Source organism: Nanorana parkeri, unplaced genomic scaffold, assembly GCF_000935625.1.
Source record: "Nanorana parkeri isolate BGI_ZX_2015 unplaced genomic scaffold, ASM93562v1 scaffold1681, whole genome shotgun sequence".
Taxonomy (NCBI): domain Eukaryota; kingdom Metazoa; phylum Chordata; class Amphibia; order Anura; family Dicroglossidae; genus Nanorana; species Nanorana parkeri.
This window is the reverse complement of record NW_017307949.1, coordinates 137215-156432: the sequence shown is the minus strand read 5'-3', so window position 1 is coordinate 156432 and position 19218 is coordinate 137215. Positions and strand designations below refer to the sequence as shown.

Below are 19218 nucleotides of genomic sequence, written 5' to 3'. Positions count from 1 at the left end.
AAACCAGTATTTTTAGGAAAAAATAAACTAAATTAAAATGTAGTGCTCAGAAACATAATATACCCAATTTTTTTGGTAAAATATGAAAGATGGGATCACGCCGGGTAAATGGATACCAAACATCTCAAGCCTTAAAATTGCGTTCGCCCGTGAAGCTGCAAAAAAAGTCAATACCCCAAATTTCCCATAGGGAACACTTAAAACGCTTTTAACGTTCATCAGTTTAGTGCTAACAGTGATTTGATGGCCCCACAGTTATTGCTCTCACTCCGACATTCGTGGCCATATGTAACATGTGTAGCGCAATTGTCGTTTTCGCACGTCGGCGCACCGTCGCGTGTATGTGCGTGCACGTGGGGGGCGGGGGATGTAAAAACATTTTTGGCCATTTTTTAAATTTTTCTTCTATGTGCCTTTAATTTTTAAACACTTTATTTTTTCTACACTAACCCTATTGCAATCACATAGGGGGCTAACGAGTCCCCTATGTAATAGCAGATAGGGTGTGATAGGTCCTCCTTCATGGAGACGGGTCTTTCAGACCCCTGATGTCACCTAGGGACCCCAATGAAGCTGAGGAAGCAGAGATCTGCTTCCCCAGCTTCATCTCCTGGCTCTAAGAGCCGGAGACTGTGTACAGTGACACCGGAAGTGATGTAATACACATCACTTCCGGGTCCAGTGATCGGAGGAGCCGCTGAATCTCTCTCCGATTGTTGCAGGGAGACCCGCCAAGCCGCTCCCGGGCGCCGCACGGGGACAGTGGTGCCCAGGGAAGACAACAGCGGGGGGGAGGGGGGCGCGCCGCCACCGCACGGTACAAACGATACGGCGGCTATACAGACGTTCGATCACTTGTACATTAACAGCAATCGCCTACTGTTAAAAGCCGTACCAAGAACAGCCGTGTTCTTGTTTTAACCACTTGTAACAGGCCGCCATCTATAGACGTATTGCGGGCCGGAAGTGGTTAAAGACCTGCAGGGATTGTCTAGGTCACCATTGGTCCTCTGTTTGTTAATACATAATGCCCATTGTTTAGAAAATTCCAGAATCATTCCTTTTTCTTCAAGCTGTTAGTAAAGGAATCATTCTCCTGTTGTCTTTTTCCCTAACAGCTGTTTTTTGAGGACCACATCGATGATGCCAAGTACTGTGGACGCCTCTATGGGCTAGGGACAGGAGTGGCTCCAAAATCCAACGAGGAGGCAGAAGAAAAAATAAGCATCATGTCTCTCATCAACAATGGACAACAATGAGATGGCCATGATGGGGTCATCTGACTTCCATTCTCCACGTCTGATCCTCTCCACCGTATCCTCCGCACAGCTTCCAAATAGCAACTCTTGGAACCAGCTGAAAAGTAAAAAAAAAATCAATAGGAGTGACTGCTTGTATGAACTTTCTGTCCAACATGTCACTTTTTCTTTGTTTTAAATTTTTTACGCCAAGAGATGAATATCTTATGGAGAGAAAAAAGACAGCCAAACCGCTTCTAGACCATCCAGTTTTCTACCAATGACGAGCCACATGGGGTCCGACCTCTAGTGACACCTTAGCATTCGGCTCCAGTTGTGTATTTTTCCATTGCTTTCGGCGCGGATGGTTTACACGCTGTAGACTGACACATCAGTCCTGGACCAGGCCAGTGCTTGTCCTCATAGGTGCCACCAAAACCAAGCTCCTTTAGTAACACAAGTCCTATACCAGCACTGCCAGGCTAAAGCAGGCTTAGACAGACCAGTATTTCTGCAGGCCTAACATCGTAAGCTCTTCATTCAGAAAGTATTGAATCTGATCTATAAACTGGAGGAAAGGAGACATTGAAACCAGAATTATATATTGGAATGAATTTCAGGCTAGGTATAGAAAACAAATATAATTGGTTTCTAAGAGCAAAATAGAATTTGTACCTTTTTTCTATTACTTCTGTCCTATTTTCTGGACTCTTATCATATCGACAGTTTATTCACGAATTGTGGGAAAAAAGTCTGTTGACATTCATCCTGGAAAGGCAGCTTTTTAAAGGGACCCTGTCACTTCTCTAACATATATTAGGCAGCTGTACCTGCGAATTGAACAGAGTACTTACCTCTCTGGGAGGTGGTGAGTTCATTCTTTGCTCTCTTGCACAGCTAGAAGCATTGCTAGTATCTGACACTTCCGGGTGTTTCTGATAGCATGTCCCTCGCTGGCTACCATGGTTCCCCCAGATGACCGTTGAGTTCGGTAGCAACGTAGCAGCTGGTGGGACCAACCACTGGGGTGATGCTAGCTCTAAAAGAGAGCGATAAAGTGGCTCACTATTTGCCAGAGAGCTGAGTATTTCTCCTTCTGTTATAGAATACAGCTGCTTGAATTTGTTTTTGGGAGAAGAGACAGTCATTTCATGTAAGTTATTATTAACTGGGGTTTTCCTTCTATTCCTGTGAAGGACACTCTAGTGATCCTGTGTTCTCATTTATTCTGCATGCATAGGAATATTTGGAGGCACAGTGGTTGCTTGGCTGAGAAGCCCAACTCTCTTTGCCATGGCCATTAAAGGAATCTGATGAGATCTCCTTTTGTGAGAGTAAAGACCCAATGTGAAGTCGGACTCCACTCCAGTTACAATGAAAAAAGTTTTGGGTAGACTTACGATTTAGCTTTGAGTGCAGTTTTTATGGAAGGTATATTACCTTTTACATTGAATTATTGTGTTCCAGTTTAAAGTGGAAGGACACGCCATGTCTGCCAGTCGCAAATTGCAATGAACTCTAATTTATTTAGAAAAGAAGCCTATCTATTATGTAACGGAACTCTATTTATTGTAGGCCATGAAATTCAATCTTCAGAACTATCTTTCTTTTTTTATTGTATGGATAAGACGTTTGAGGTCGGAAGGTCTCCCCTCTGCCATTTTAAGTCTCAGGAATATGGCGTTAAAACCTTTATTTTTTTTTTTTTTTACTGTAAATTGTGTTCTATTTTTATATGTGTATCAACTTGTAAGCCACAAGGATGAGAACAAGCACTGCCCCCACTCCTCGTGATGTCCTTGTTTAATATAAAATAATAATATTAATTCAGAATGGCCAAAGCATTGGAAAGATACTGTTCGCTGCTACAGTTGCGGTTTTAGCCAGCCAAAGTTTTGTAACCCGCGTCCATTGTCGTAAGCTGGAGTTTAAACACGTGTAAATATTATTTATGTTTTTAAATTTGTAAAATAAAGATGTTTCTTTTTCGTTTTTTTTTTTAGTGAAGCGAAGCATGTGTACGTTTTTTATTTTTCACGTCATTAGCAGGCTTTTATTATCTTCCCTACTAGAACGTATGCAGATGTGTTCTGAAAGCCATGGCTACCAATCCCAATTCTGCTTTAAAGTAGATCTATTGGCAAAATAAAAAATGACATCTATGATGAAGTCTGTCACTAGCAGTAAATCAGACGTTTTTATTTTTCGGAGTCCCCTAGTTTTTTACCTGTAGATCCTGCCAGCAGGTCTGTAAGTTTTCCCCTCTTCATTTAACAGGATGGCGACACTTATTGCTCTGCAGTGAAATCACACCGCAGCATTGTCACCCCGTGGACAGGGTAGCCTTACAGTCCTGGCCAAAAGTTTTGAGAATTACCCAAATATACATTTTCACAAAGTCTGCTGCTTCAGTTTGTATGATGGCAATTTGCATATACTCCAGAATGTTATGAAGAGTGATCAGATCAATTGCAAAGTCCCTCTTTGCCATGAAAATAATCCCCCAAAAAACATTTCCACTGCATTTCAGCACCGCCACAAAAGGACCAGCTGACATGCCAGTGATTCTCTCATTCACACAGGTATCAGTGTTGACGAGGACAAGGCTGGAGACCAGTCTGTTATGCTGATTGAGTTAGAATAACAGACTGGAAGCTTTAAAATGAGGGTGGTGCTTGAAATCATTGTTCTTCCTCTGTTACCTGCAAGGAAACACGTGCAGTCATCATTGGTCTGCACAGAAAGGGATTCACAGGCACGGATATTGCTGCTACTAAGATTGCACCTAAATCAACCTTTTTAATCGGATCATCAAGAACTTCAAGGAGAGAGGTTCAATTGTGAAGAAGGCTTCAGGGCATCCAGGAAAGTCCAGCAAGTGCAAGGACCGTCTCCTAAAGTTGATTCAGCTGCGGGATCGAGGCACCACTAGTGCAGAATTTGCTCAGGATTGGCAGCAGGTAGGTGTGAATGCATCTGCACGCACAGTGCGGTCAAGATTTTTGGAGGATGGTCTGGTGTCGAGAAGGGCAGCAAAGAAGCCACTTCTCTCCAGGAAAAACATCAGGGGCAGACTGATATTCTGCAAAAGGGACTGGACTGCTGAGGACTGGGGTAAAGTCATTTTTTCTGATGAATCCCTTTTTCCGATTGGGGCATCTGTAAAATACCTTCTTGTCCGGAGAAGAAAAGGTCATGCCAACAGTAAAGCATCCTGAGACCATTCATGAGTGGGGTTGCTTCTCAGCCAAGGGAGTGGGCTCACTCACAATTTTGCCTAAGAACACAGCCATGAATAAAGAATGGTACAAAAACATCCTCCCAAGAGCAACTTCTCTCAACTGTTAAAGAACAGTTTTTGGTGACGAACAATGCCTTTTCCAGCATGATGGAGCACCTTACCATAAGGCAAAAGTGATAACTAAGTGGCTTGGGGAACAAAACATCGAAATTTTGGGTTCATGGCCAGGAAACTCCCCAGACCTTAATCTCGTTCAGGACTTGTGCTCAATCCTCGAGGCGGGTGAACAAAAAACCCCACAAATTCTGACAAACTCCAAGCATTGATTATGCAAGAATGGGCTGCCACCAGTCAGGATGTGGCCTGGAAGTTGATTGACAGCATGCCAGGGTGAATTGCAGAAGTCTTCAATAAGAAGGGTCAACACTACAAATATTGACTCTTTGCATAAACTTAATGTAATTGTCAATAAAAGTCTTTGACACTTCTGAAATGCTGTAATCATACTTCAGTATACCAGAGTATGCACAATACTCTGGATGTGTATTGTGGATGTACAACTCCTTTATTTCGTGATTGCCTGTTCTGACTTGAATAGTGCTATGAAATTCCTTGGGCAGCTGCACCAGTGCTCCTAGATTCCATGATCATTGCTGGAACTTGTTTTTTTTTCTGTGGCTTTGAGGCTAGATGGCCACACATTGGGGGATGGTCTGGTCACATGAATGCAGATATAGCTTCCCTAACTTGATGTATTGAGTTTTGTAAGCCCTACTGTCATCTCTGCACGCTTGCATAAATGGGTTAGTTGGTATTTCAGTTTCCATCATCATTCCTGTATCAGTAAACTTGCATGTAGCATTGGCTTTAGAGTTTTGTGCCATGGAACAGACCTGTACACGCAATTCTGCAGATACTCTTTGAGGGACAGTGTCCTTTGGAGCTCCCTTGGTCTCCCTCTTTGACAATGTCATGGGGTGTAGGAGTACTTATTCCCCAGCAAAGGAACCATGGTCCTCTAGAAAATATATCCTCCTTTTTGAGGCCCAGAAGAGTTCCTTTTGTTTCTCCAAGGGTTCTTCCCATGAGGCCAGACTTAAGCCTGGATCCACCTTTGTACAGACCCTAAACCTCTACGTCCTAGCCAGCAGGCCAGTCCTTTTTGTTATGCCTTTCATTAGCCCTAGAATATCTGCATAGTATCCATCTGGTTTGTCATGGATTCCCTTTATCAGTCTTTTTTCCTTCTGTGTTCATCAAGGTGGTGTACTTGCCTTCCTCCATCTGTCCAGCACATCTATGTTGACCACACTTTGCTGTGGGTCTATGATGCTGCCAGTTTGTGGCCCTACCTTTTAGTTTGACTGCCAGCGAATGTTCCCTCCTGTCCTGGCTCACAGACTAGTTTTCTACATTTGGTCCAGACCTTTAGGTGTTTTGCTTAGAAGCAAAATCTTCAAAAGTTGCCGTTAGATCTGAATAATCGAGTGGAGTACTGGGGCAGGTCCTAGGCCCAGCTCAAGCAGAGTGTCCCCTTCTCCAGAGCAGTTTCATCCCTTCCACTGTCTTACTTCTACAGCCCTAGAGCTGCCTGACGGCGATTCGACTGGAAGTTTTGAGTCTGATGTTATCTGGTTCCCTACTCTGCATTCTGGATTTCTGAATGATATGGTCGTCCCTACAACACTGGATCTTCTGTCTGGAGGGTGATTCAGTCTGAATTATGTCAGGGTAGCTCCTTGGGATCTGTACAGCCTGATCCTTTTCCATCCTTCTGTTACCCCTGCCTTGTCTGCCCCGCTGGATTGGGAAGAAGGGCTCTTTGGTGATCCTCCTAATTCTACATGGCCCATGCGGCTGTGGTACTTTGACCTGCCAGAGTCCTTGCGGATGCTTTGCGAGATTTCCCTGACAGTTTTGCTCTTTAGTGCCAATCGTTTTAACATACTGCTTCACAATCATTGACTTGGTGGCTGGTGTAACCCAGGTCCTGGGTGATTAGGGTCTTTCTGAATCAGTGAGTCCTTCACTGTGGTTGTTAGGAAGTCTACCTTTCACTAGGGCTGTGTTCGCACTTGCATGGAATGCTTTGCCTATTGCGAGGACTGAACCTTTCTCCTCAGGACTTACTTAGTGGGAATGCTAAATGGTTTTCAGTTAGGTCTGTATCAATATTTACATCTGGGTATTGCCAGTGCTACTTCTAATGCTTGAGATCTTTTGTTAGGACCTCTGATCTACCCTTTCGTGATGATTTTGTTTTAAGGTTGAATGGGAAACCCGATGTAGTCCTTTGGTACGACCTTCTGTGATCGCTGTGATAAATTTGATTCTCAGTGCCCTCAGCTTCTATTGTGTTTATAAAAATGTTACCCTTTTCCCAACTTATTGGAATCCTTTTTCTGGCCACCATAAGCTCTGCAAAGCGTGTATTCTTATCTAGGCACTTTGGCCTGCATCTTCCCCCTCTGGTCTTACATTGGGATGAAGAGGTGTTGTGGACCGGAGCCTCCTTCCATGCTTTTGGCTTCTATCTCCAAAAATCCGCAGTCAGCCCTTTAAAGCCTCGTGTGAACGAGGGCTGCCTTAGACTATATTTATGCAGATTTCTTTCCTCAGAACAGCTTTCATGCTAAAAACATTTCTTCTACCTTTTGTATGTATAAGTGCTTGCATTTGACTTGGTATCGGTATCTTGTAGTCCCACTGCAGCAGAGCTCAGACTGAGGGAGAAGCAGCACAAGACGCATGGTGATTAAAACATTAGTGAGATGAGCTTATCACTGCATGTAGCGGATGGTAAAATGTATGTAAACACAATTCATGAACTTCTCCTGTCTGCTCCCTTTTGGTCTGTTAAATATACCATTAAAAGTGTTTTTTAATATATCAGTTTAAGTAAAGAAATACCCGCTGATTCTGCCAGAAATCCTGTGAGCTGCTAACCCCTCCTTGTACACAGGAAGTTATGTCGATGAGGAGAAGGTAGGAGGGTTTGGGCATTGAGAAGAGGACTGTGTTCTGTGTAAACGATCAGAAATGAAGAAGGCAGGGCTGATACCATGTGATGCATCTGTGCTGAAATAGTCTCCAACAAAAACCAAGTGACGGGTGACAACACAGGAGCACAAATAGAGGAAGAAAATAGGAAAATTTAATTCCATACTTACCACAATTTTCCTTTCCTGTCTAGCTCCATGGCAGCACAGGGGGAGGAGGGCAGGATTAACCCATTTGTGAGCTGACAGGAAAAGGTATTTTCATGGCAGGATCACCAGCTATTATTTTACCCAGATACAGATGGCTGAACTTAATCTTCTGCCACCTCCTACTCCTCCATATTAGGTTGTGTAGGAAGTAGGGGGTGGTACCAAACTTGACTTTCACAGGAAAAGTCAACTTATGTCTTGGGATTTACTAATCATTTTGTTTACAGTTTCACGGTCATATGTATTCTAACAGCACATGCTCAGGTTGAATCCCCCGCTCTGTGACAGGATGATTTTAGGCCTGGTTCACACCTGAACGTTTTGTAGCGCGTTCAACGCTCGACGAACGCTCTACAAAACGCTCAAACATCTAAATCCCATTGTATTCAATGGGTCTGGTTCACACCTTGCCGTATTTCCACCCGTCCAAACGCGATACAAAACGGCCTACGCCCAAAGAAGTACATGTACTTCTTTGGGGCGTTTTGGTCTCGCGTTTCCATTGGGATACAGCCAAGTAGCCCACGGAAACGGGCGTTTGTCGCGTGTTTTTTTTACCGCGATCTGCGGTAACGCACAACAAACGCGCATATTCAATACGCCTAGGTGGGAACCCAGCCTTAGCAATGCATGCATGTTTCATGTCCAGCTCCTACACCTTGATCTCACGTGACTGCCTCATTATGGGGACACCCCCTCATCCAAAGTCCATCATACTGCTGTGTGGAGACTGCAGCAAATCAATTGGGGATGCATCACATTTTTTTAGGGTAGGTTAAAAGTCACTTGTGGATTCTGACCTATGAACACAGAGATATCTCTCCATCTGCATTCAGCTTGAAAACAAAAAGGTATTTGATGATTTTGCACTACTGTACCAAAAGGTTTACTACTCTGACACCAAGATTTCTGACAGAAAGATGGAGGCTCCCATTGGTGACTTCTCATTCTGCAAATGCTACTTGCCTAACTGCTGTGCTGATCCTCTGGCTTCAATACTTTAGAGTGGAACTGAACAACATGAAGATGTGCTATGTCTTAGGCAACATCCAAAAATGTTAACTGTGCCTAGGCAGTACACTCGCTTATTAAACAAGCCTGGGAGGAGGACCATTATACATACATGACAGGTTAGCAATACTAAAGGGTGAAGAGTTTGGAGAAGTGAACAATCTAGGACAAGGTGGCTGAACTGGAAAGTGAGCAAATCAGATATTTTGGCCTAGATTGTTCACTTCTCCAAACCTTTCACCCGTCAGTGAATAGAACTGTAGGTTTTACTTGCAGAAATGACTTGGCCAGTATGAGAATACTATGGTTCTGTATAGCTAGGAGGCTGGCACCTAACCAGGACAGAGCACTGGGAGGGCCTAAACGCTGGCCTCTAATTAAAAAAAAAAAAGTAACTCAAAAGGACAGCAAATGATTATTTTGTGCAAACACACTTTTCTTTATGATCTAGTATAATAGAAAAAGACCTGGTACATGTAGCTTTAGCAAATGAAGGATAAACATTACAGCAGACATACACTGTACATGTATTCTAGAAGAGCAAAGGAGGTTCTGACAGCTCTACAGTATATACAATCTCAATGCCCACCTCTTCTTATACAATGAAGGACGGCTTTTAAAGGAAAACTCCAGGAAATGCATTTCAGACAGAGGTAAATGTTCGATTTATAATTACTATCCTAATGACCTTCAGATCTGCACCATCAAAGTCCTCCTGGTCCCCTTCCCATCTTTTATACATTTGGAACATTAACGCATGAGCTGTGTGGTGCCCTTAAAGTACAACCGAAGGCAAAACTTCTTGTTTAGATTTGGAGTGGTGAGGGGTTGGAACTAGGAATGCAACAAAACGGATACTAGTAGCGGTGCCGAGTATTTCCAAATGCTCCGATGCCTAGCCCGACACTTGAGCTTCCGGTATCAGGAAGCCGGGCAGCGCATCATTACACGGTGCCCAGCTTCCTGATTGGCCAGGAAGCCATCTCCATGCTCCCCCGTCACTTGTGAATGACGTGCAGCTGGGTTCCTGATTGCGATTTATTACATGCCCCCCAGTTTTCTAATGGGCCAGAAATCTGGCTCCATGCTTTCTCGTCACCTGGTGAAGAGGAAGCATGGAGACGGCTTCCCTGCTAATCAGGAAGTCAGGTGGCGAGTCATTACACGCCACCTGGCTTCCTTAATGGTACTTCCGGTATCGACAAGTACCAGAAAAAAAATAATATCAGTACTCTAACTGGATACAGAAAAAACGGTATCGGTGCATCCCCAGTTAGAACCCACCTGCGTTCTGTTAGGAAGATTCACTCTCTCTAATGGTCCCAATCACCAATGTCACCGGGAAAAACAGCGAGATTACATCTACAAATCTGAGTTGCCACCACAACTGGAAAAAAAGGGCAAAATCTTTGAATGCTGGACAACCGCTCCCATGACAACTGTCTAAGAGGAGATCTCCCTCACATGGAAAACATCCTCTCACTTTCTGCTGAGCCTACAGGACAGGAAGTGAAATAAGAGACAGATGGCACCCCCCCCCCCCCTTCCTTATGCTATCCAAATAAAAATATTTTGGCTTTAGATATATTTTATTTCCAAATGGCACCCCAGCACAATGTTACAGTAGCGTGCAATGCACCCACACTGCATTGGCGTACATGCGGTGGGCTGCATTACTTCAGCACACCTTAACACATGATGTGTTGGATTATTGCACTCGTCATGTGCATGGGCCCTGTGATCCTCTAGCTGTTACATCCTGTCATGGCTGAACAAGTTGTATAGACAGATCACTGAAATCACCTTCATTCCAGCACTTTAAAGTGGGCCGGTGCCCCATTTTGAACTTTTAGGGCCCCATTAACACTTGTGTGGTACACTAATTTAAGGCAGTCTAGTCTTTTCACATAGGCTAACAATGTTGTGTTTAAAATGCAGTACAGGTTCAAGTCAAAGCTGCAAGTTAGTAGACATGGGTGTCCTATACTCAATCCTTCCATGACTCAAACCTACCTCCCCACGGCCGTCATTTTTTGTATTTTCAAGGTGCATACTTTGTGGTGTCAGCAATTTTGTACATGGTAATGTCACAAAATTCAACCATTGTCACTGGTCCATAATGAATTCACAGGCCAAGTCTTCCCTTTTTAGCCACAATGATGTCAGAAGAGGCTGGTCTACTCTGAGTGTGTCTTCTACCCAAGCAACATGACTTCTTTTTCATGAACACAACACTGGTATAGTCTACAATGGCTGTCCGTGGTGTGCCAAGGCAATGAGTCCACAGTAAGATATTGTAATATATAATCTTTGTTACCTATCCAATGTGCCAACACCGTGTGAAATGTCCTTCTGGTTGTCCACAGCAACCAATTCTATTCTTTCTTACATGTTCTACAATCTGTACTAGTCAAATGACCTCTGGACTATGAGTAGCTGCTAAAGTCATGAAAGATAGTTTTCTTTAAGACATTTTGCACTGGAGGCCCCATATTGGTCAAACGTTTCATTAGGAACGGCTAAAAATTGATCTAAAATGGAGTAAATCCTGATTGGATGAGCTGCATTCTGAGGTTTTAAATACATGGATGAGTATGCATGACAGATACACATAAAGAATAGGTGTACTAGAGAGACAGAGGTTGCCATTGCTGACCGCTCCTCCTCAAAATGCTAGCAACCTGGCTGTGATCCTAGCACTCAGGTAAGGACCTCCGACCTTCACGATTTTTTTCCAGGTCTCTGAGTCAAAGTAGTAAAGCCAGTGAGCACAACAGCCAGCAAGGTCAGCAATGCCAGTATGTATTTTTTACATGACAGGTGTAAGTTAAATATACCCAAAAACTTCACATATCATGTAGGGTTTATATCCTTTCTGAATACAAAAACAAACATGGTTAGAAAACAGCAACGTAAATCGGTTTCCTTGGCATTATACTGCAGTGCAAACAGCAAAGCTGGCAGATCGCAGGAGCCAGATATCTCCAGGAATAAGCAAATGCAAATAGTCCGGCTTCCAAGAAAGTGGATCCCATGCACCGGTTTAACCATGCTGGGCGTCATTTATCAGTGATTTCCAGGGAAGAATTGGCTCAGAGCTTCTGTGTTACCCATAGCAGCTAGATTCTGCCTCTCAATGCATGGGAGAAAGGAAGGAAGGGAGAAAAGGAAGGAAGGGAGAAAAAGGAAGGAAGGGAGAAAAGGAAGGAAGGGAGAAAAGGAAGGAAGGGAGAAAAGGAAGGAAGGGAGAAAAGGAAGGAAGGGAGAAAAGGAAGGAAGGGAGAAAAGGAAGGAAGGGAGAAAAGGAAGGAAGGGAGAAAAGGAAGGAAGGGAGAAAAGGAAGGAAGGGAGAAAAGGAAGGAAGGGAGAAAAGGAAGGAAGGGAGAAAAGGAAGGAAGGGAGAAAAGGAAGGAAGGGAGAAAGGAAGGAAGGAAGGGAGAATCCGATTGCAAAGGACGACACAGATTGCCCTCCACTCAGACATGTTGATTAGAAGCCCAGTGAGTGTAATACTGTTTCATGATAGCAATTTGCAGCTTCTGGTAGAAGTGAAGGCAGCTGTTGGCCAGTGGCACTAGTGAGGTGGTTATTGCAGAGCTGGAAGCTGAGGACAGCCCTGATCTAGGCTGTAGGTCTTGGCCTTTATGAGGAGGATGATGATGAGGATGGGAGGAACTTTCTGGCCACTTTGTAGTGATCAGGTGACTCTGAGCTGTGTCTCTGTAGGAGTCCTATTGCTTGGGCCTTTAATTCAGAGGTCAACTCAGAAGGGAAGTGAAGTAGCACCAGACAGCTCTCCAGTACATCTGGAAATGGCAAGACCTGTGAAGGAAAAGATGGCAACTGTAACACAAAACTCACACTGAGCCTGAAAATAAAAGCAGTTAATACTGATTGTTGAAGCTTATCTACACCCAAGAACAAAAATGTCACATATTGCAGCTTACCATCCCTTAGATGTGGTGGTTGCATTAACACTTCCTGTTGTAGGGTGACAACGGTCACTCAAGTACCATATGTACAGTATACAGTTGCAGTGTTATCTTGTACGGGATGTATGTAAGGACTACAGAATAGAACACCTCTCCCTCTCCTTATCTCTGAAAACTTCCTGTGCTCTCTGCTGATTTAGCGCTATTCCCAGCTATCTGTGAACTACTACAACCCATGTGATGCAGGGGAGGAGATAGGGGGTGTTCTGTAGGCCCACCTTAGAGTGAGAACACTTCTCATCCTCAGATACAGTATGGTGAGTAATTTCATCCTAGGAGAGGAAGTAAATGAATGGCAGGGACACCAGATGAAAATAAAGTTTTTCCTAGAGAAAAAAAACAATCTTACATATGTAGCCACCTGATCTGGGGACTTTTAAAAGGAGAACTATAAAGTTTCCTAAGGGTCACGGGAGAACACAAACTAGCGTTGTCCCGTGACCCAAAGCTCAGTATACCGTGAGCCACAGCTACAGCCGGGACGGATCCCGACAATGCTGTCTGGATCCACCCAGCTGCGGGATTGACAGCTGGCTTTGCCTACCCAGAGGCAGTGCCAGCTGTGCCCGGCCGCTCCCCCGTCCGTTTCGCCAGTCAACGCTGGAGGATCGGACAGGGGAATCCCTGCAGGGAGCCGTGAGTGACAGTCACTGCTCTCTGCACGGATAGATCGAGAAGTGAGCGAGCGACGGTATGTGTTCGCTCACTTCCCGATCTACTGAGCCGACCTGTGACAGTCTCATTGTCACAGGTCGGCTCAGATTATGAGGCTGAGTGAAAATCACTCGCCTCATAATTCTCCTTTAAGCTGCAATAGATTTCCTTTTCTTCTTGGTTTTTATTTAGCTTTATTATAGTGACAGAGTCGCATTAAACTGTTCATTCACCAGTTCAGACTTTAAACATGCATGCTGTGCTACTTTTATGTAGCTGCACAGATCTTACCTTTAAATATTCTGGATATTCAGCTAACTTATGGTTTGCAGAGGAAAGTTTCTTCATCAGTTCAGCCAGGGTGACTGGACTTGGGGCAGAGCTGGGGGAACAGACAGTGATCAGTGATACAACTATCAATAACCCAGTACAACCATTAAAGTTATAAAAAGGATCAGAAGTATAGGCAGACGGTTTTTAAATCCGGGTATTCACATACCACCGTAAATCCGAATGTATCCATATTTAAGGTTCATCTATAGCCAAAAAATGTGTTAGTTTTGGAAAGTCAGTGTAAGAAATGGTTAAAACAGATGTCAGTTTTGTTTGCCGTCTTTGTCCCACAGGGGAGATTCTCCGCCACAACAGAAAGCGAGTAGAAATCTCTTCCAAGTAAGCAGAAATCCCCTCTTGGCAGTTGTCACTGAAGCAGTTGTCTGATTTCTCCTCTCATGAATCAGTGACAAGGTTACATTTTGGATTTCCCATGACTTTCTGTCTGGGGGACAATGATCATCAGGACAAATAGAGAGGGTGAATATCCCCAGACGGCGATAGACAGCCTGACAAGAGTTCTAACACTTTGTTGCTCTACGCTGGTTCTGGCTGGAGATGGAGCTTGAGGATGGAGGATGGAGACATGCAAATCATTTCTTTTTGTCTCTCTTGGGCCTCTATAATTGCCAGTTTACACTACAGACATGGCATTATAAAGGAACCACTTGCCAATCTCATATATAGCTCTTTTGACCCCATACTATGCGGAAGGGTTTGCGGAGCAACAAGACAGTGCAACCTTTATGTTTATGACCCAGAAAGCAAGAAAAAAAGCTTTGACCTCACTAGGAGTTCTGGGTGTTCGGTTGGTCACAGAGGCAGAAAAGAAAAATCTGCCTGTGTATAGATCTTAAATGAGGTATAAGGCCCCTTTCACACGACCTCTCCGATTGGGTCCGTCTGTCAGTTTTTTAGGCCGGCCCCATCGGATGCCCAATGTAAGTCTATGGATGGGTGTCCATTTACGCCCAGTTACCCCTGACTCCAGCCGGGTCCAGAAAAACAAACAGAGATCCATTTCCCCGGACCGGATCGTGCCGGATCGCGGGGTAATCAGATGTTAATGGACACGTTTGTTTACATCCGATTCCCCATAGACTGGCATGGGGTCTGGTAATTGCAGCTTTTTCCTCCATCGCAAGATGGAGGAAAAAAAAAAACGTACGGACACGGAAGTCACAGCAGTGACATCCGCTTTGTACTGCTGTGATCAGGACAGGATCTGTGCACGAATCCCTTCCTGATCAGCCCACGTGAAAGGGTCCCAATTCTTTCCAGTTTTGTGATTGGAATACATGTGAATACATTGCTAGTGGCACTGTGGTATATATCATATTTGTTGTTGAAATATATTAATCTGCCTTCTTTGAGGAGCCTCAGAAGAGTGAATAGTGAGAAATTGCTTCCTGGTTTCATCCTCACAGTCACTGAGGTCTCCTGTAACTTCACTATGCATGTCTGGTCATCAAATATTACATGGCCAGAGCAGCAGGAACTCTATGTTCCCTTCAAACTGGCATAGAGCTTTGCTGAGCACTGAAATGTATTTACGCATTTCACAGCTGAGGGCGCAACAAAGATCATATGCTGATTTAATGTAAGGTCTGTGCTTTTTGATGCCCACCAATAATAAAGAAGGCCTCTACTCACATCTGGCTCCTGCTGTCGAGCCCTTTCTCTGGAGATGGGACTGAGGATGTGTCAGGGTCTTGTTCTAGCTCCAGAGAGTTATCTTGGATCTGCTGGCTCCTCTGATGCTGCTGTATCATCTCTCGCAGGGCACTTTGAACATCTGCAATTTCCCGCTGCGCATTCTGGAAGCCAGCGTGCAGTTCTGAAAATAGCACCCTGAAATTAGACATGTTTTCTGGAATGTCCTTTCCGGTCCCTGAGACGTCCTCCTCTACTCCAACACAGGTCTCTATGTTGGTCTCCTGTGATGTCCGGCCTATGTTCCAACTCCACCATAGCTCATACAGCTTCATATAAGCCAAGTACGCCTGGAGACTGTCACAAGCAGCAGAACTGTGTTTGTTGTCTGGATTGAGGTTACTCCTTAGCTCCTCACAGCCTGAATAATGAAAAAAAGAAAACAGAATATTCTAGGTGTTAGGACTGGCATTGTCAAGGCCTAAAGGTGAACTCCACACAAATCTGTCCAATCAGTATGGTTGGGGCCCAAGAAAAACCTGGATGACAAAGGCAACTGTATAGAAAGTCTAGTGAGCTTCCTTTCAGTAATGAAAATGTCCACCGTGTGCTGCTCTGTACTGAACCACCATTGTATGCTTCTCAGAACAAGTGGCTAAGTATTGATATATGAAGCTGACCGCTCTGTGGTTACTGATATATAATGCTGATCTCTCTGTGGTTACCGATATATAATGCTGATCTCTCTGTGGGACTGATATATAATGCTGATCTCTCTGTGGTAACTCAGTTTTGTGATTGGAATACATGTGAATACATTGCTAGTGGCACTGTGGTATATATCATATTTGTTGTTGAAATATATTAATCTGCCTTCTTTGAGGAGCCTCAGAAGAGTGAATAGTGAGAAATTGCTTCCTGGTTTCATCCTCACAGTCACTGAGGTCTCCTGTAACTTCACTATGCATGTCTGGTCATCAAATATTACATGGCCAGAGCAGCAGGAACTCTATGTTCCCTTCAAACTGGCATAGAGCTTTGCTGAGCACTGAAATGTATTTACGCATTTCACAGCTGAGGGCGCAACAAAGATCATATGCTGATTTAATGTAAGGTCTGTGCTTTTTGATGCCCACCAATAATAAAGAAGGCCTCTACTCACATCTGGCTCCTGCTGTCGAGCCCTTTCTCTGGAGATGGGACTGAGGATGTGTCAGGGTCTTGTTCTAGCTCCAGAGAGTTATCTTGGATCTGCTGGCTCCTCTGATGCTGCTGTATCATCTCTCGCAGGGCACTTTGAACATCTGCAATTTCCCGCTGCGCATTCTGGAAGCCAGCGTGCAGTTCTGAAAATAGCACCCTGAAATTAGACATGTTTTCTGGAATGTCCTTTCCGGTCCCTGAGACGTCCTCCTCTACTCCAACACAGGTCTCTATGTTGGTCTCCTGTGATGTCCGGCCTATGTTCCAACTCCACCATAGCTCATACAGCTTCATATAAGCCAAGTACGCCTGGAGACTGTCACAAGCAGCAGAACTGTGTTTGTTGTCTGGATTGAGGTTACTCCTTAGCTCCTCACAGCCTGAATAATGAAAAAAAGAAAACAGAATATTCTAGGTGTTAGGACTGGCATTGTCAAGGCCTAAAGGTGAACTCCACACAAATCTGTCCAATCAGTATGGTTGGGGCCCAAGAAAAACCTGGATGACAAAGGCAACTGTATAGAAAGTCTAGTGAGCTTCCTTTCAGTAATGAAAATGTCCACCGTGTGCTGCTCTGTACTGAACCACCATTGTATGCTTCTCAGAACAAGTGGCTAAGTATTGATATATGAAGCTGACCGCTCTGTGGTTACTGATATATAATGCTGATCTCTCTGTGGTAACTAATATATATTGCTGATCTCTCTGTGGTTACTGATATATAATGCTGATCTCTCTGTGGTTACTGATATATGAAGCTGACCGCTCTGTGGTTACTGATATATAATGCTGATCTCTCTGTGGTAACTAATATATAATGCTGATCTCTCTCTGGAAACTGATATATAATGCTGATCTCTCTGTGGTTACCGATATATAATGCTGATCTCTCTGTGGGACTGATATATAATGCTGATCTCTCTGTGGTAACTGATATATGCTGATCTCTCTGTGGCTACTGATATATAATGCTGATCTCTCTCTGGAAACTGATATATAATGCTGATCTCTCTGTGGTTACTGATTTACAATACTGAACTCTCTGTGGTTACTGATATATAATGCTGAACTCTCTGTGGTTACTGATATATAATGCTGATCTCTGTGGTTACTGATATATAATGCTGATCTCTCTGTGGCTACTGATATATAATGCTGATCTCTCTGTGGTAACTGATATATAAAGCTGAACTCTCTGAGGTTAATTTATTGAAACATAATGCTGAACTCTCTGTGGTTAACTTATTGATATGTAAAGCTAAACTCTCTGTGGTTGAACTCATGGTAAATTATGGATCACAATCTCAGCATGAGTTGAACATCCCGTTTCCTGGCCCTTACCATGTGGAAGCAGCAGTCGAGCAATGTCTTGCATTAAAGTGAAGTGTCCAGCTTGCTGACATCTGTAGAGGCTGCGAAGTAAGGCAGGTGCAGCCTCATCACAGTTCTTCAGGAGGTAACTGAGAGCAGACAATGCCACCTCCTGCGAGATGTGGTGGAGCAGCTGAATGGGTGAAAACAGGAAAAGATCAGCAACGATACTTATTGAATGGAAACTTCTTTACAGCTTTAAGAATTCTTTCCATCTAATTTTATGAGCATTGACTGGCTTGCAACAATTTCATCACTGGACATCCTAGAGAAGACCTCTGCTTTAATGTGAAAGCTAGACAAATATTTAGTCAAACCAAATCATTTTAACGGTTTCTTCTTTTAAAGCAACTCCGTTACCCCAAACCCCCCCCCCCCCGATGGATAAGAAAAGCTAGTTTGCAGTCCAGAATCTGTAGTTTGTGTATGTTTGTCTGTTAATCTACATCTCAGTAACTGACCGCACATCTAACAGAGAGTGACGATCCAATGGCATTATGGCAGTAGGAGCTTTTTCCTGCTCTGGTATGACACAATGAAGTGCTGTATGGCCACATACACATGTATGACAGGCACGTATCACATGTGCCCGACTGTTAGAAGCACTGAGATACCCTCAACATCACTCCGTTCCATAAAGGAATTTGCATCAGGTTATATTAAATGCCTGTGTTAAAGTGCCATCTAAAAACAGTGCACAGTGCAGGATGCAGGCATTCAACACTCTCAGAAGTGTAATGGATGCTTAAGATACTCTGGCCAGCTTAGATTTGCAACGGAGTGAATATAGGCAGGATGGTTGCGGGGACCGTTAAGTAATAAAGCTCTATTTTTTTTACAGGGAGCATTAATAAAACAAATGAAGGTAGTGACACAGTCCCTTAAGCCCAGTTTTGTGCAGAATATGGGCTCCAGGGATGTTTGGGGATCTCTCCAGCTTCTCCAGAGTTGTCATAAATCTCTTGATTTCCTGAGGTTACCCTGATGCAATTTCCTTTATGTAACAGGAGTGATGTTGAGGGTATCTCAGTGCTTCTAATGCCCTTCTTACCTAGTCACTGAGTTTCGGTGGACAGCCTTCTCCAGGTAGAACTGCACCTGTGCTATATCTTTACATGATGGATTTAAAGCTGAACTCCAGACAGACATAAAAGGCACAAATCAAAGCAGCTGTTATACATTAAATGTATTTTTTTTGTTCAATGCAGCCAGTGTATGTATTCAAATTTGGCTTGGTATCAGCTTGTTGTAGTGTACTGTACAGCAGAACTCAGGGAGAAACAGCACCAGGAGCCAATCAAGTGTGCTACAGT

At 43.8% G+C, this 19218-nt stretch overlaps 2 protein-coding genes across 3 annotated transcripts in view; one reads left to right on the top strand and one right to left on the bottom strand.

The window, feature by feature from the left end:
* CNOT8 (CCR4-NOT transcription complex subunit 8) overlaps positions 1–1375 on the top strand; it is a 29597-nt gene extending 28222 nt beyond the window's left edge. For both annotated transcript variants that reach the window (XM_018571110.1, XM_018571109.1), the window contains one exon: positions 1119–1375. In XM_018571110.1, the coding sequence (XP_018426612.1) occupies positions 1119–1259 (141 nt within the window). In that variant the 3' untranslated portion in view covers positions 1260–1375. The remainder of the gene's footprint in view (positions 1–1118) is intronic.
* A 10778-nt stretch (positions 1376–12153) lies between these two features.
* The window catches only part of GEMIN5 (gem nuclear organelle associated protein 5), a 50671-nt gene continuing 43606 nt past the window's right edge, over positions 12154–19218 (bottom strand). The window contains exons 26-29 of the mRNA XM_018571114.1: positions 17876–18038; positions 16494–16914; positions 13637–13727; positions 12154–12521 (exon numbers count right to left, since the gene is read on the bottom strand). Coding sequence (XP_018426616.1) covers positions 12342–12521; positions 13637–13727; positions 16494–16914; positions 17876–18038 — 855 coding nt within the window. The 3' untranslated portion in view covers positions 12154–12341. The remainder of the gene's footprint in view (positions 12522–13636; positions 13728–16493; positions 16915–17875; positions 18039–19218) is intronic.